The following is an 18,451-nucleotide window of genomic DNA, read 5'->3' as shown; positions in this document are numbered from 1 at the left end:
AGATATAGAGCGTTGTGAGGCTTCTGCCACAAAACCATCTGTGGACATAGGGGCCCTCATGGAGTTCCCTACTTGTCAGGCGGCCCTGTTTGGGATCAGGAATCAAGATAGAATCCATAAGAGGGAGAACTGAATACATTACCCGTAATATTACACACATTTGCCCAGCAGGGTGCTGTTTCGCACCGCGCACTTCAGGAGCAGTAGGTGCCCCCTGCATCCCGCCCAGAACTTTCGAGACCCAACACATATGCTTATAATGGCATTTTGCAACTGCCACTCTACCCCCCATCCAACGGCAACTACCAGCTACCAACCAGCCACCAACAAGGAACTACGTCCGCAGGGCTAACATCACGAGTCTTGGCTGCTGTCGAGTCGTCATTGTTGTCGCTGATGTTTTCTATTGCCGCCAGAAGAGTTCATCGCCATGGACATGGATTTGGACTTGGCCAGGAATAAAAGCAGCGGTTACTAATTAAATTAGTTTAGTCCGATTTTTGTAATACGAATATAATTAGATTACCTTATTAAAGTTGTGTAAATAAATGTACTTTGCAAGTTCTTCAATAACTTGTTTGATCTAATGTAATTTTCCTTGAACTTTTTTTACTATAAGTTTAACCAAAACCATTTAGCAAGGGTATTCACTTCGCACTTACTCTACAGTTTTTGCCTTTTCCCTTTCCCTTCCGCTCTGTTATATCCTTGTTATTGTCATTTATGTAGCTGCACTTGGTTGTTGTCGTGTCCGTGGGTCGTGTTCTTTAATTGCGACTTTTGCTGAAAATGTTGTTAAAACACACACACGCACATACACTAACCAGACCGGAAGTCAATGACTTTTAGCCGGGTCCTTCGAGCGGTTAAAATCCATATAGAGACGTTAGCACTAGCTTAAGTAAGGCTCTACATGGTGCAATTGCTGTTATTGCTTTTGCAGATAACACGACCTTCAAAGGCACGTAAGGATGTGAGCGGGACATTAAGTCGTTTAGTTTTATTAGTCACAACGCTCCCGGGCAGCCTGGGGTTAAGCATGTGGGTTAATTGCACAAGTTAAAGCCGAATGAAGCCGCGATTTAAATTATTGCATACCACGTGTGTCCCTGAGATGGGCAGAAAAGAGCGAACCCCGGAGGAAGGTGGCAGCATAAATCATTGTTGGCATTTTTAAATTGGCTTTCTGGGCCGACACATTTCGCTCCTGCTGCTGTTGCGGCTGATGTGGCCGGTGCTCTTGGCCAGGATTAAGGCCAGGCCAAGGGAGGTCCCATTGCGCCAACAGCAGGTCCACAAAAAGGAAATGCCATGAAAGACACGGCGAAGTAAACGGAAATTTGACCAAAAATTAACTCAATTTGAATAAGCTGCGAAAAAAGGGCCAACAGAAATATATAAAAAGAGAATTGAAGGTAAACAACAGCAACCGAGGCAAGATCAAAAATCAAAAGAGAGGGAAAAATTAGTTAAAAACCTATCAGTTTTGGGAAACTCTATATTCGATTTGGATTTATTAACCGAAGAAATGATAATTTGTTCGCTTAACTTTCTTTTAAATACTAACAGAAAATACATTAATTATACCCGTTACTCGTTGAGTAAAAGGGTATACTAGATTCGTTGAAAAGTATGTAACAGGCAGAAGGAAGCGTTTCCGACCATATAAAGTATATATATTCTTGATCAGGATCAGTAGCCGAGTCGATTTGGCCATGTCCGTCTGTCCGTATGAACGTCGAGATCTCAGGAACTACAAAAGCTAGAAAGTTGAGATTAGGCATACAGACTCCAGGGACATAGACGCAGCGCAAGTTTATCGAATCATGCTGCCACGCCCACTCTAACACCCACAAACCGCCCAAAACTGCAACGCCCACACTTTTGAAAAATGTTTTAATATTTTTTCATTTTTGTATTGGTCTTGAAAATTTCTATCGATTTGCAAAAAAAACTTTTTGCCACGCCCACTCTACGGCCACAAACCGCCCAAAGCTGCCACGCCCACACTTTTGAAAAATGTTTTGATATTTTTTCATTTTTGTATTAGTCTTGTAAATTTCTATCTATTCGCCAAAAAACTTTTGGCCACGCCCACTCTAACGCCCACAAACCGCCAAAAACTGTCCTTCGCACTTACACTAGCTGAGTAACGGGTATCAGATAGTCGGGGAACTCGACTATAGCGTTCTCTCTTGTTTTTATAATTATTTTGATGTTTATTAGCTAAGCCCTAAAATCATGATTTTATAATTCTGTGCTAATTAGGTGCTATAATCTGCAAATGTTAATCATTCACTATTCGACTATTTAGCAATTAATTATTCCTTTATTGAAATTTAAACCGGATATTGACACAAAGTTCAATCAGCTCTTGGTGTATCAATTATTATTTTGCTTCCGAAGGATACGCCGAAATTCGTGTTGAGCGTCAAAGTTTCTCATGTTAAATCGAAATAAGTTTTCAGCAACATTTTGCCAAGTTTGCCAAACACTTGAAGGCGTCAGCACGCACAAACAGACTGCCACGCAAATGCTGTCAATTGTAGCGCGAAAGTGTGCAACACGAAATTATGAGAGGGTCTGGAAAAGTTTTCACGGAGGCGGAAAACCCTCGGACAGCCAACGTCCTTTTGTCCGGAGTTCGATATAGAAAGAAGACCTTCACGAAAGGGACGATGTTGTAGGGCTGTCCCATGCCTTGATTGATGAGCTTGTCATGAACTTATGACACTGATAGTTATAAATTATTATTATTTCGACATTGTGCTCTTGCCTGGAGATAAATGCATAAAACTTCTTCTACGTCGGCATCTTTCTTTCTTCCATCGGGCCAAACATTTGACATCTAATTGACATTTAAAGTGCGCCCAGGAAAAAAGAAGTCGAATACTAATGATTACCGTCGTTGAGGTCAGTCAAGTGATGAATCGTCTTGCATTCGAATGAAATGTTTTCTTAACGGCTCCCTTCAAAAACAAATGCAAGATTTTTTTTTGCAAAAAAAGTTCACGTTTTTTAAATGTCCATCTAACAAGTTTGCTACACATAAATGTTTTTATTTAGGAAAACCTCTTTAAAGAGGCCACTACTTATTCATATTTCTCCTAAGCAGCCCCGGAAACCTTTACTCTACAATTTCTTTAAAGCCATAATGACCAAACACATTTTCTATTTTCTGTTTGTTTGCGATTCAGCCTTGTCGCATTGCCATTGTTTTTGTTGCTGTTTATCATTTTGGCATCTTCATCGCTGTCATTAGGCGCACATTAAGCTGCCCACCTGCCAGTTTCAGGATCTTTCAGTTTCAGGATCTCCCAGGAGCTCGTGCCTGTTGCCCATTGGGCGCCTGCCCACCTGCCGCTTTATAAATGTTTCAAAAATAAACCCAGCCAGCAAAAAGAAAGCAAGCACTACACAGTCTTAGAAAAAAAATGTATAAAGACGAAACTTGATAAATGCTTCTTGTGGGTTTATTTAATGTGCGCCAACTGCGTTCATTGTGTGAAATCATAAAAAAAAGTAAGAGGAAGAGAAAAAGAAAAAGAAAAGAAAAACCCCAAAGGGGTGGTCGTCGATTTTTATCAAAGCCCACAACACCCTTTTGTGAAAGTAAGCTAAAAAATGTACAGTCATATTTACACTCTTGCAAAGCGTATGTTGACTTCAGAAAGAATTTAGCAATACAAAAAACAAGAATATGCGAGAATATAAATATTATATATTCTCGATCAGCATTAACCGCCGAGCTTATACATATATCTGACTGCATTAAACCACCCTAAAAAGTATTACAAATGGTACATACATATATGTAGTACATATGTAAGTCGGAACATGACGGATCGGACAATTATTATATTATAATGCTGCCATTGGAATAATAAAAAATATATATTTTTAAACAAAAAGGTATCTTTTTGCGTATTGATCATATGATGATGAACATCGGACTACTATTTTATGTATCTGTATAGAAAAGAAATCATGCTTTCGTTGCTATTCAACATTTTTATACCCGTTACTCGTAGAGTAAAAGAGTATACTAGATTCGTTAAAAAGTATGTAACAGGCAGAAGGAAGCGTTTCCGACCATATAAAGTATATATATTCTTGATCAGGATCAATAGCCAAGTCGATCTGGCAATGTCCGTCTGTCCGTCCGTATGAACACGGAGATCCCAGGAACTACAAAAGCTACAAAGTTGAGATTAAGCATACAGACTCCAGGAACATAGACGCAGCGCAAGTCTGTCGATTCATGTTGCCACGCCCACTCTTACGCCCACAAACCGCCCAAAACTGCCACGCCCAAACTTTTGAAAAATGTTTTTGATATTTTTCATTTTTGTATTAGTCTTGTAAATTTTTATCAATTTGCCAAAAAACTTTTTGCAACGCCCACACTAACGCCCACAACCCACTAAAAAATGTCAGTGCTGAAGACTCTCCTTTGCACTTTCACTAGCTGAGTAACGGGTATCAGATAGTCGTGGAACTCGGCTTTAGCGTTCGGCTTTAGCTCTCTTGTTGAGCTTGTGAGGTATGCATTAATTCGTTTTTAAATATATAATTACTGCTAGCTTTAGCTAACTACCTTTAACATAACTTTCTTACTGGATACATTGATTTTTAGATAATAAATAAGAATTTTAATCACTTTCATATCCAATTCTAATAATTCTATTTCAAGCGAAATTTGTGTCAACCGGGCAGCCACTAAATTTTGGATGCCTTAAAGCTGCCAGGAACACTTTCTCGACGCTCGAAATGGAATTACCATTATTCAAAATAATTCCACCGCTATGAATATGCAATGTGAAATTCATGGAACACGTTCTATGGCTTTGTTTGACAGCTCGGTCGAAAACTATTAATTTTCATGAGTGACATTGGCCATATATGACGTCACGATTATGAAGTTGGCGATAGGGGCAAAGTTACCGCTGCTATCGCTTTCATTGGAGGCCTTGAATTGCGTCTACTAAGTGTTAAAATGGGCTCAAAATTATATTTATGGTTATTTTGTTTTGATGGTTAATTTTGTTTTATATTAAAGAACTGTCTGAGGCTGTGCGCAACTATTTCTTCGATATTATGATATACAATTTTGATGTTCAAATTATGGATTCGAATTTTGATCGCTTCTGTTACGAGATTAGGATGGGATTAGCATACAATTTTCTTCGTGTACTTATCAGCTTTCCGTCAGCAACGTAATATTATTAAAATGTTGTTTTTAAATCACTCAAATTAAATCACTCAAATATAATAAATACTTTCAATTGTCTGTGAATGCTATATGTATATATATTCTCTGTTCCTTATCGGGGGATTATAAATACACAGAAAATCATTATACAGACGCATTCATTTTCAATCCGTCTGGTCGAACTTCAGATGAGCCGCACACTTGCCCGTCATGTTGTGTTAATATGGTGTCTTTCGTTTACCCTGGGAAACACCTATTATCAGCCACCATATAAATGGGGTTACGTAAGTATTTGATCATCTTGTACCGTTATTTAAATTGAACCACATATTGCTTTACTAGCGATATAACTTTTTTAATGAAGCTAGTAATCCAATTACCAACTCGACAACCGAAGATCCAAATAATAAATATGCGTACCGTACTGTACTTGGAGGTACAAATTTAAATATGAAAGGAACTCACAGGTTCCATGCCATAACCGATCCATGTGCTCTCTACAACATACAATTTTATTATTGGTTCCGTGAATCAATACCACGATCGTGCTGGCCTAAACCAATTAAAACTACATGTACTATATGAATAATAATAATTAATAAATCAATTTTCAAAAATTTTCAATGCGGAAGCCTTTTTTCTGGAATAACATAATTGCCAGATCAACAATACCATGGTGGTACTGTGGCCTAAATAAAGTGCGCACTTTCATTAAATTTACCTTCTGCTATTGTATAAACGAAATATATATGTATTCCATTTTTTGTTTGTATTGGCCTTTGTTTTTAACAGCCAAGCCACGCCCCCATTGTCTGCCGCATTAGCACTTGGTCCAGTAAACCAACAACACCAGCCAGCAGCAACAATAAAGCATTTCTTTCCAGTACGGGAACTTAATGAAAATAAATCTGAAAAAATGCAAACAAAGCAAAGGCGTCGAGGAAAGGGGGCGTAACAGGGAAGTCGGCTGTTCACAGGTGTATGAATTAAAGTTGGGACCCCCAGGATTTCTTGATGACGCATTCAACAGCTTGGAAGTAATAGACCCTAACAAACAAACCAAACAAAAAGCATTCCCGGCAGAAGAATGGCGCTGCCCTTAAAAAATGTAGTGCCAAATGAGAGCAGGAAAAAATAATTCAACAAGGAGGTCTAGAAATTTAAGGAGGACACAGAACTTAGAACTTAGCTAGGCAGTTTCTTTACAACTCAAGCACAATTACGGACTACTTAGGGCATATAATATACGTTTTTCCACAGAAATAGGAAGCAATTGCTATAATAACAATGACTTATTTGAGTTTCTCTTTTGAAAGTTCTTTGACAGTTATTTGATCTGCACTCCACCTTTTAATTAATAATAAAAAAGAGTTAACAAATTTAAAAAATTTTAAACTTGCCGTAAACAGTTAATATATTAAAGCTGCTTTTAGACATAAGAATTTCTGGCAACTGATTAACTTTATATGCCCAAGGGAAACCACACATTTTAAATCAATTACGAATATGCTACGTTCCATCTTTCAATCAATCAAAGTGAATTGGTTGCCGTGGCTTGTTTTTCCCGCTCACTTAATATTGAATGCCATCAATAACAATAATTTTCATAAATATGATAAGACATAAATCACACAGAAGCAGGCGCCACGAAGTGCCTGGCCAAGGGTCTGGATTTAGTTCCTTCCGACAGGACCCTCAGTCGGGGTCACCACCCACCACCCACCGTCTGCACTGTCACTTGGTCATGCGAGGCACGCGCTTTTCTCAAAACGACAACGACACAGAAAAATGAAAAAAACAAGGACATGAGCAAACTTTCAAAGCCCGAAACTTATATACCCTGGTATTAATAGAATAACATTGACTAGTCTATATTCACTTTTATACAGAAAAGGACTTAATTTACTTCCGTTAGCCTATATCCTTGTTTAATTACTTTAAAAACAAAAAAGTGAAGTTTTTATTTTCGCAGCCTAGCATAGATGGCATTGTATAAAATGTTTTTATTTCTAAGAACTGTCCTGGTATCTCAGCCACTGTATTAGATCTTCCTGTATAAATCCATTTGGAATGCATTTGAATACAAGACACCCTTTGCACTAAAACAAAAATTCATAAGCAGGTGCTTAATAACAATATATATCAGACTAACATTTCAATACCCTTTGCAAGGGCATAAAAAGAGTAGCTAAGCAGGGACCGCCCATTTGGAGGCGTTGGGTGGTGGGAGGTGGTTGGCGGGAGGACTCGGAAGGACGCGACAACGTCACGCGGCGTTGTCATGGCGCAATAAAAATAAAAATCTAATTAGTATGCCGTTGACAGTTTAATCGTGATTACGCTGGCAAAAATGTCAGCTAAGCGTGGCAGAAGAGGTGGGTGGCGGTTGCCAGTGGGTGTTGGGTTGCCGCTGGCTGGTGGGAGGTAGTGGGAGTGGGAGTGGGGGTGGGGACGAGGCGAAGCGTCAACATCAACATGCCAACAGTTGATTCCTGGCTTTGTTGTTCCTGCTCTTGGACGTTGAGCTTGGCATTTCCGGCAGACGCCACATGCATCGCGTGCGTGTCACAACAACAAGTGTGTGTGGGCCGGCAGACGTGTGTATATGTGAGTGTTATGTGCGGGTGTCAAAAGTTTAGCACTGAAAATTGCCCGCCGGTTCGTTTTTGGCTAGTTTCCCGAGTGGGCGTAGCAAAACGTTATAGAAAAATATAAGACATAATAAGCCATTTGTGGTGCAAAGGGCCTCAATGTGAACTGCAATGCGAGATGCTGTTCGATAGTAAATGAACATAAATCGTCAAAATTTTTAAACAACATTTTCTTATATAATTTTCATTATAAGTAATGGGTTTACAGCACTGAACGGCAATAAAGAATAACATTTTATAAAAATTAATAGCTTAATTACAGGAATGTTTCCAATTTTGCCCTCTAAATAAGCTCAGAGCTTTTTCCTTTTCCTTTTCGGGCCTCCTATTTTTTTTAAATGTGCTCCACGACCAGACATTTACTTTTTGGAAGCCCGCCTCAATGTCGGTCATTGAAATGCGTGTCTAGTGAAGGATCCGCGGGACGTGATTGGAAGTTTTTAGCAGGTCCTGTTGCCGTTTCCCCTTTGTTTCGATGGAATACAAGGGGTGTGCACCAGACTGGTAGGCGATGGCACACGTCTCTTCGCCAAATTCCAGTTAGTCCGAGCTGAAGGAGGACGAGGCCCGAATTAAGAGCATGCAAGTGTAGATCTAGCCCAGACCGGAACCGGAAGTTGCTGTGATTAATTGCTTTGCATTGGAAGTTGCTTCCGTGCCTTTAAAGGCGGCTCTCCAAGTTCAGTGTACTTCGCTGCTTGAATCTTTCAGTTTTTAATATAAAATCCCAGGGATTTATGAGCGCCTTTTTTAAAACTGTATTATGCCCCAATCTCACAATGAATGGCGGGCTGAGCAGGAGGGGAAGCCGACAAGCCAAAGAAATATGAAACGAAATTAAAGCTGCCGGAAACGCAGACAAAGCGTCAACTCATTGCAGCAGCTATTTTGCCTGGAGTTTCAGACGATGACTGGAAAAAAATCCAGAGTAAAGTCAGAAAACTGAAATGAAATCCGAATCATATTGCATTTGGTAGGGAACGTCAAGAGTGACAAACAAACAGCTAAATGCAAGCTGCATTCAGGCACTAATTTTAAATTAAAATCCAGTAAAATTATTAATAAAGCGCCCTTTAAAATGGGGAACTTTGGACGTTAACTTATCAATGAAAATTAGCCGGGCTTAAATGGATAGTACAATGGGCTTATATGGCAGTAGGTAAACATAATACTAATATAATAACAAACATTAGTCATTTTAGTTTTAATTGCAGTCCGATATAAAATTCATAACAAAAACGACTGCAAACAAATAGAGTTATGAATTTAAAACAGCGGAAATTCGTACATCTGCTTTGTTAAAAGCATTATGAATTTACTATTAGTTATAGAAATAAAAATAGCCAAAACTTACAAGAACTTTGAAATCGCATAAAAGCAGCAACAAATTACCATACTGAATAAGTTGAATGTGTTATTCGCCACTTTTTAGTTCCTAATTCGATTTGTCATGGCGTTTTTAAAAACAAAAATAAGGAAGTACACGTTCGGGGTTCATCAACCGCAAACATAATTGAACCACAAATGATGTGGGAAGAGCAGTAAAACAGTGGGTGGCAAATTGTTTGCCAGTTTGAATACAACATTCCATTCCCATGGCTATAATTTTCGATTAATAATTCAGGGCAACTGCGTATGCTGGGAAATTTAAATTAAAGCTCGAGTGTGGTCAAATAGTTAAAGGTGATGAGGGCGTGATAGTGTTTGATTTTCGTATTTAACAAACTCACCTGGCAAACTGGCTATGTAAACTGCGGTAATGATGAAGAGTCTACGCAGTTTAAGCGCTGGCTTTTGCATTTTATGTCCTTTTACCCACAAATACGATGGTTTATTTATAAATCAGCTAATTTTTTATGTTACGCCGTCCCTTGCAACCGATTGACGTACATATATGAGCAATATCCGCTATCCAGACCGCAGAAATCAATTTTTATATTCGCTAACTGGTTTTGTCATTCTTTTGTTTTGCTCTGCGCTCAGTATGTGCAATTTCCCTTTTTTTGTCGTTTGATTGGTTTTACTCTTTGCTCTATTTTGTGGCTGCATTTAATGCATTTTTCATGCGACGCTTTTGCTTCTTCGGTTTACCAGTCAGCCACAATTAGCTATCTGCACAGTGAGTCGCATTTGTATTCGGACTGTGACCAGGTCCTGTGTGCCCCGAACTACCTGAACACCACTGCTGTTGCCTTGCATGTGAAATTGTGTAAATACGCTCGGCTTAGAGTTAGCTGCATTTCTCATTGAACTCGATTTGGTTATTTGCATTTTTCATATCCCTTCTGCCCTTTTTTGCATATTCATTTCCTGCTTTCCGCAATTTTTCCACTTTGCTGCTATGTATTTTATATGACTTCGGCTCACTCCCAGCTTTTTCTTTTCCTGTATGGGAATTCCACAATGTTGCTGGATGGTGATTGAACTGGATTCGACTTCCGAATTAACCTACAAAATTGAAGAGCAGAGGGGGATAGAATTAGATCCAGTTGTAAACTCATAAATAATTGAATTTATTGTAATTTGAATTGCAATGCAATACCACTGCATTTTATGCACAATTTACGACTCCGTTATTATCATAAAATCTTAGGAGCTGGCTGGTTCAAAATTAAAATGTTGAATAAATATTTATTAAATATAAATATATATACTTTGTTCAGTATGCTATATAAATTCGGTATTTCATATTTCTGACTTTTTCCGTTGACATTATTCTTCAAAGCATTTACATTTTTATACCCGTTACTCGTAGAGTAAAAGGGTATACTAGATTCGTTGAAAAGTATGTAACAGGCAGAAGGAAGCGTTTCCGACTATTTAAAGTATATATATTTATACAAACATAAATTTCCTTTACTTTGGACATATGTACTGAAATGTATTTATTTAATCCTCTTAAATTTGTGGCTTGTTTATCTCTCCCATCTAAACAACTCCAATCATCATCAAAATCAATATCCCAGGCAAGGATTTACCGTCTTCGACTCGGAGAATCCTACGGTTCTAAATCATTGATGGACGCTTTAAGCTGCAATGGATTTTGGAGTTTTGGGAAAAACAATACACACGCACAGTGCATTTTCCAACTGATTTGAAAATCCAAAGTTGCCCATTAGCAAACCAAATACGCGCAGTTGCCACCGCAAAGGAGAACTGGCATGGGCAGAGGGCAGGAGAAGGGAATTTCGACTTTGGCGCCACACGAAAAGCCGACTGACTTTACATGGGAAATTGGCAAAAGCCAAGCCATGAAATTGTACAACACGATTTTCACATTTCGTACATGACACCATTTCGTTTTCGACTGCCGAGAACAGGGACAGTGGCACACATGTGTGTAAGGCGCCCGGGTGGCTGGGTTGCCTAGTTGACATGCCTGTGTGCGTCGAGGAAAATTCACTTATGGAAATCGAAGATTTTCTCTGCGCCCTTCGTTCTTTTTCGATTTTTTTAGGGAAAGCGAAGGAAAACTAAACTGATATGAAGTATCAGCATTCAGTATTCAATGTAAATCCTTTAAGCTGCAAGTGCGTTCAAAAGGAGGTTCTCCGCCACGTATTCATGGATTCCTGGCTGACTGACAGGTTGACTGCGGCTCTGAGTGGAGTTTCTGCCCCATATTTGGTGGGTAGTGCGGGAAAAAGCGGAATGCGACCCGAGTGTGATGAAGGCTGAGAGGGCGGTGTCTATATCCAACCAGTTACCAGTAACCAGTCAAGAGATGCGGGCCAAGTGGCGCAGCGGAGGGATAACTTAGTTCTCATGGTCGTACTCATGCTGTGTGCAATATCACAGAAAATAAGCCCAACATTTCAGCTGAATCAGTGTAATTCGCCATAATTTGACAAGACTGTCTTGTAAATTTTATGGCACAGAACTAAGCTCCTTTTTCGGAAAGGTGTTTTTTTTTTTAGAAATTACTGTCAAATACTTTTTAAGAATTCAAATAAACTACATAGAGCACATTACCGCAGCACAGTGATACACATAACAATAAACATAAACAAAAACGAGGCTTGACCATGTTCCTGCAATGTCCTTCGGTGTTGCGAGTCTCTAAACACATTGCACATGACACTAGCGAATTCAGTTCTGGAAGCCGTCAGAACACGGACACTTTGAGCGATTGCTGGTTGGAGTCAAATAGTAGTCAGGATTCCTGCTCCGGGCAATCTAGTCGACTGAAACTTGCCCTCCTGGATTACAAACAGTTCAACGCTGCAAGGACCGTTCAGTGTCATGTGAGGGGGTTTTTGACCAGAAGGAATCTTAAAAGGCAGATCGCTGCTGCCACCACTATTAGCAGGTGGTGGCGTGGCTTCTGGGTGCGCAAGTCAAAGTTCTCCTTTATGCAGCAGCTGTTGCAGCAGAGGATCATCCAGTACCACCACGATATGGCCACCAAGATCCAGGCCCTGTTCCGCGGGTGGATGACTCGCCAGTACTTCCAGGACTTCCAGGGCATGAAGTCGCTCCGAATACAGTATGTGGAAGATATGATTAGTTCGCTTTACAGAAAGCTCCACAAAATGCGAAAGGAACATTTGCTTCCGGGCATTTATGCATTAAGAGAATCTGAGTATGTCCTTCAAAGTGGTTTTTCATTCCATATTCTTATTGCCGTTGTGTTTTATTCGCAGCTTACTTAGTAAGATCGAGGACCTTTCGTGTACCTTTGGCTACCGCTTCCATAACGGACGAGTCCGAGCAGCCATTGCCATGAAGCGATCTTTCATAAACGACAGGCGACATGAGTTCCGAAAGGGAAATACCTATTCCAAAGCGCCTTATCCGGGACCCTTTATAGAAAACCTTCCCGACTTGGAACTTACATTGCCAAAGAGAATGACACCGCGCTTGCAGCGTACGATTTTGGTATATGACAAATCGATGAGGGATAAGTATGTACAGAAGGTGTACATGAACTATTCAACCAGTAAGTTTGCCACCTATACTGTTTTTTACGATAAGAAAAACTCAATATTTTACTGCAGAACGCCGTATGAGCATGCATGTGTGGCGAGAAAATATGCGAAATCGCTTTTGCAAGGATTTCGTGAAGCGCATTATGGCTAAAAGGAACATGGCACGAAACGCATATGAGTACAAAAGCACTAAATTCTATCTTGACGATCTTCTTACGACCGCCGATGAATATAATTGTTTTTGCAAGCCCCAGGTAAAAGAAGATAGCTTGTGCCAATAGGTTGTCTCAGTAAGTGCTGGGAAGATCTATTTTCACATTCGATCTCTTTTGCATTCTGGGTTCTTCAAATTGTGAAGCTGTATTGAAAATAGTTGAAACATTAGCTTACAAATGAAATTAAATTTACCTATGAAAAACTATAAAATAATTTTTCAACTAAATATTTTTTAAACTTTCTTACTCTCCTTCTAATTTCCGTATGAAGTCCATAAAGCTAAGGCAACACCTTGTGGATGATTTACATACTTATGAACAATACTCCCGGCACCCAGTCGGATCTAACTTAGACCTCTGTCCCACCTTCCACTTGACCATTCAGAGTGCCCGGAGGAAACGGACAAAATATTTCCATTTCTTACTGTCATCAGTCACAAAATTTCTGAAATTCCTCGACATAAAACTGATTTTGTCCCTCAACTGAAGACGAATAAAGCAGGGCGCTTAAACTTTTTAATGTCAAGGCAACAAAAATTGGAGCAAAACGAATTCCGTTCTCCTTTGTGTGGATGACTGTGCGTTTTTAGCAGCTCGCAATTTATTTGCAAACATTTATTATAGTTACTTTTGTTTTATTCGCTTTGAGTACTTTCGCGTGTTGAGCGATGGATGGCAAAAAGTAGGGGTCACTTTTTTATGCGGCATTGTTTTATGGTCGCTTCGTGGCTGAAAATGTAATGCCCCAGCCATAAAGAAAGTCCAACACCAGCCCTGGGTTGATAAGTCCTGCGAGAGAAGGAAGCAATCCAGGCTAGGAAACAAATTAGTTTAAAGATAAGTCGGTTACACAAATTCGAGTAGCATACTTTGTGGCATTAAGTGGCTGTCTTGATTAGTTCGTGCAGATGACTGACTGAGTGAATGTCTCAGTTGGAAGTCGGACAGGGCGAGAGGGCAAATACAATCAAGCATCAAGGCTTCAGACTGCACGTGAAAATGTATAACAGCCGTCGATTGCAGGGAAAGGGGCAGATTGGGGAAAATGGCATAGAGCAAACATCCTGGGAATCGAGCAGCAGCTCCAGAGCCCTAAGGACAGGACTCTCCAGAGGACCTTGAGGCATGCGCGTAATGCGCCTTTGGCCAAGTGCACTGTAAATACCAAAGCAATTTTCACTGCAAAATTAACCAGCACCAAACCGCAACACAAGCCCGAGGTGCTGAAGTGGATTGGCTTGGCTAGAGCCCAGTTGGCTAAGACGCCTGCCATACGTACTGTTACCACTAAGTCGAGGCGTCCTTCTATAATGAATTTCCCAGCCTCTTCTCCTCTTTGTCGCCTTCAACGGTTTATTTGCCCTTCTCATTTTTCCTGGCGCTGGCTCTTCCGACACACGAATGCAATTAAGCTGCCCAGCTAGAAAAAATTGAAAGTTTACAGGATTCCTATCTGCTGTGTATTAAATAATCAAATCGCGGGTTAAAACCCGATTCTTTTCTAGTCCCCTTATAGGACTCATCCGATTCCATACTCTTCTTGTAAGCCAAGAACGTGTAGGTGTAAGCCATTCATGTAGTTAATTGTTCATATATAAATCGCATGCTTATCCATACCCCTTTACACAAAATTAAATTTGCTGCTGTCCATCCAATGATAAGCTTATATTCATAAAGGAGGCCATGATAATTTTATGATTACTCTCCACATGGCTAAACAATTTGCAGTAATCATCCAATTAAATGGCACTTACCACAGCAAGTTGGGCAACAAACTTGGTAAGGACTTTCAGTTTCCATTCACTTGAGTATTCACTGTCCATTAGACGAAGACACAAAAGAATTCAATTTAAAGGCCTTAACCTTAAACTTAATTATGGGTATAACCAGAACATGTGCGCGAGTGACCGAGATGAAGATGAGCCCGCCGACGACCCGATTGGACCATAAACTAACACTGAACTGCCGAGTGCCACCAAATGCTTGGGTCATCAAAATGTGTCAGGCCGGTCCATGCAAATTTTCCAACTTAATCATGGCAAATTATATTACGAGAGGCGGCCATTCCATTCCACAGGCCATTTTAACCCTTTGACTCTGGCCAAATGTCCGTTTATCAAATGACCCGTCCCACAACAGCTGTTGGCTCCAGAATAGTTTCCTTTATTCGGGTTCCTTTGCTCGTGGCTGTCAAATGAGATTAAAATAAGCTCTTCCGTCAATCGAAATCATCGACTTGGACTCTGCTGCTCCATTCCCCACACGACAATAGCAGGGTCCCCTGCTCCCAGTTCCCATCTCGCCATTTTCCGGTCCCGGTCTCCCCGTTTCCAATTCCGAATTCCCCATCCCTAAAAGCCACACCCAACGAGCAATATAATGGGCCAAGCGAATTTATAGCAATTGTGCACTAAAAGGGTTTTATCCACGCACAACAGCTTGACCAATAAAGCAACTAAGCGCATTTGTGCACCACTTCACAGAACCCGGATCGTGCCTCATATATACTATATAGTATCGGTTTGGGTTTGGCTTTTGGGTTTGGGTTTGGAGTTCAGGGCGTGGCAATCGGCCCAGAGCTCTGAGTGCCAGTTTATTGCCAAATTGAGTCCTCGGCGACAAAACGTCGAGTGTATGGAGCGTTGTCAACAACAGCTGCACAATTGAGATAAACTTCAATTTTCGTAAATTGTTTAGTTTATTGAAAAATCTGCGACATGTGAAGACTGCCAGCGGATCTAGGCGAGTGTGTGAGTGCGTCCTGTATGTTTGCGGCACATTAAGCGCTCTGAATTTTAATTCAATTTAACTTTAGTTTCAGTTTTGCTGCTTGCGTTGCTAAAAGTGGAGACAACCATTTATTGGCACATTTTATTTACGAATTTATTGGCTTTGATGGGTCCAAACTAAAATGAATTGGACTGAACTCGAGTCAGTGGCAACTAGCAGCTGCAAAATATTGCACAGCAACTGTCCATGGGACTTTTTTAACATCGTATTAAGATTGAAAAAAATCAACTTTAAAATTAGTATTCTACACATCAAAGTTAATGGCTGATATCGATGTTTTAAGAATTCACTAAGGATTTTTCTGCATTAAATGTGATTCTCACCAAGACTTTTAACTTTCCAACAACTGGTTGACTAGTACCCTTTTAGTTTTCTAGTTACGGGTATAAGACAATTCGAAAGCAACTTAAAAAAAGAGAATACTCTTACTGTTTTCCCATCAGTCTCTACTCCATTTGTATCAGAACAACAAGGCACAGATCGAACTTTTTTCACCTAAAGCGACCAAATATACACTTCTCTTATCAAAGGACCCAAAGGTCTGCCTAAGGCTTTTAGACATTATCCGAGGGCCCCAACCAATCCCTTCACCATGTTCTCGCATTCACGTACTCGCATTTCCCTTGAGAAAAGTGCCTGTGTGTGCTGAAAATATGCGCATGTCGTTGGCATCTTTTTCTCGGCACAGCACGATTTTCAATTCAAATGTTTTTCTTTTCGGGGATTCGATTTCGCCGGCAGAAGGTGAACGATGCGGTTACACTGACTCGGTTGGCGAAAACTTTTCGCATAAAATAAGGCAAGATAAATTGTTAATGTGTCTGTGGGGAAGCGATTAGCGGCAAATGTGCCGAGTTTACGTTGGAGTTCGTTTTGAATCCCATTTATTGTAAGCAGTGCAATTTTAATATTATTTTCCGTTTCCTTAAAGTGAAACGGGAAGTACATCGATTTGAAGCAGAAACAGCTGCAACAACCGAATCAACTAATGTCTGGCTGGGACCAAAAAAACACGAGTTCCCCGACTATCAGATGAGCACCAGGCTCAGCTAGTGGAAGTGCCAATAAAAAATTTCATAATTTTTCTGGCATATTGTTACACATTAGCAATAATCTTGTCTAGCGTCTACGTCCCTGGAATCTGCATGCCTAATCTCAACTCTCCAGCTTTTATAGTTCCTGAGATCTTGACGGACAGACGGACATGGGCAGATCGACTTGGCTAGTAATAATGATCAAGAATATATTTACTTTACATGTTATATACCGTCGGATACGGTTCCTTATACCTGTTACATACATTTCATTGAGTTTAGTCTACCCTGTTACTTCACGAGTAACGGGTATAATTATGTATATGTATGAGAAAAACAAGCAACAAAAGGCGAAATCAGACTGTCGTTGCCATTGGCAATTTATTTCCACCAGTCAAAAAAGTCCAGTTCAGGGACTTTGTCCTTGGTCAAGGCAAGTCCGGACAGCCAGGATTAAGAGGCACTTCAGAACGCATTCAGGTGGGCAATTGGCAAATGCAAGAGCCACTGCACCTCATAATAAATCGTAATGTATAATTTGTATAGTAAGCGGAAAATGTAGTATATTCTTGCGTTGTCCTGACCAATAGTGGGATATGTTAAATAGAGAAGGAAAAGGGTTTGTAAACCAAGTAAATTGCAGTGGCTCCAACTAAAGATTTTTTAATACAAGAAATGAATATTAAATTGTGAAAGAGAAAATCAATTAAAATATGTAAGGACTCAAGTCTTTTTTTCAGCTTTTGTTTGTCGTGAAGAAGATTCGCAAATTAGGAATATGAAACCAATGTTTTCCGGGACTAATATTCCAATCCAATTAACACTACTACAATTTATTATTATTATTATAACCAATTACAAACTTTTGTAACTCGATGCAGATAACTGTATAGGTATGTCGTTGTCGGGCATGTAATATTTATGGATAATTGAATTTTTAGTTAATTTCCAAAACACAATTTCCAAACCACAAGTACAGACAAATTTAGCTTGAAAGCTTTCAGGTGTTTAGTCAAACCATTTAATGGTAGTTATCATTTAGATCGCTATCATATTTCGCTCCATCTGGAGCTAAAAGGAGGGTTCGTGTCTGACCCAGAGTCCTGGCCAAAAGGAGGTAAATAAATGCAACTGTCAGTGGCAGCAGAGTTGCACGGTAAATGTCAGCGGCGGAATGCCAGTGACAAGTTTGGTGGAGCAGACAGTTGCAGGACTTCTTTTTCTCAGTAGAAAGGACTCGAGAAGGTAAGTGTGCCCACTTTTGCGTCCTTCACTTTCCGTCATAGAGACCCGGCCCAACTCCACCTGGTTTTATGAGCCTGATAAATTACCTGGACAAAGTTGCGTTACGAATCTGGCGTAGAGACTGAGGTTGGCGGACTCTCCAATGGCAGATGCTATTGTTCATTATGATTTCCAAGCTGGCTAAAAGCTGCATGCGACTATCCAACATATATAGAAGTCTAAAACCACTGTAATTAAAATATCCAAAATGTAATACTATTTGTACATTCTTTTCCGAATTCAGGTTGAATGAAAACAAGCTGAATTGCAATTGCTAAATTTAGTGCCATTTGCTGAGCCTAATCATATACCTTTTTATATTCAGTGTTAGCGTAAA

The 18,451-nt window shown here is 39.9% G+C and overlaps 2 protein-coding genes across 3 annotated transcripts in view; one reads left to right on the top strand and one right to left on the bottom strand.

Moving 5' to 3' along the window:
- LOC6528957 overlaps window positions 1-18,451 on the bottom strand; it is a 60,696-nt gene that overhangs the window by 28,101 nt on the left and 14,144 nt on the right. The window contains exons 2-3 of one of the 2 annotated variants that reach the window (XM_039370384.1): window positions 18,162-18,302; window positions 9,594-10,311 (exon numbers count right to left, since the gene is read on the bottom strand). In XM_039370384.1, the coding sequence (XP_039226318.1) occupies window positions 9,594-9,663 (70 nt within the window). In that variant the 5' untranslated portion in view covers window positions 9,664-10,311; window positions 18,162-18,302. The remainder of the gene's footprint in view (window positions 1-9,593; window positions 10,312-18,161; window positions 18,303-18,451) is intronic. The other variant, XM_002089953.3, reaches the window with a different exon arrangement.
- Window positions 11,789-13,225, top strand: LOC6528956. Its single transcript, XM_002089952.3, has 3 exons — window positions 11,789-12,445; window positions 12,507-12,802; window positions 12,861-13,225. Exons 1-3 carry the CDS (start codon window positions 11,889-11,891, stop codon window positions 13,070-13,072), a joined length of 1,065 nt encoding a protein of 354 aa, XP_002089988.2. The 5' UTR covers window positions 11,789-11,888; the 3' UTR covers window positions 13,073-13,225.

Source organism: Drosophila yakuba, chromosome 2L, assembly GCF_016746365.2.
Source record: "Drosophila yakuba strain Tai18E2 chromosome 2L, Prin_Dyak_Tai18E2_2.1, whole genome shotgun sequence".
NCBI lineage: Eukaryota > Metazoa > Arthropoda > Insecta > Diptera > Drosophilidae > Drosophila > Drosophila yakuba.
This window is presented reverse-complemented; position numbering and strand designations above follow the sequence as displayed.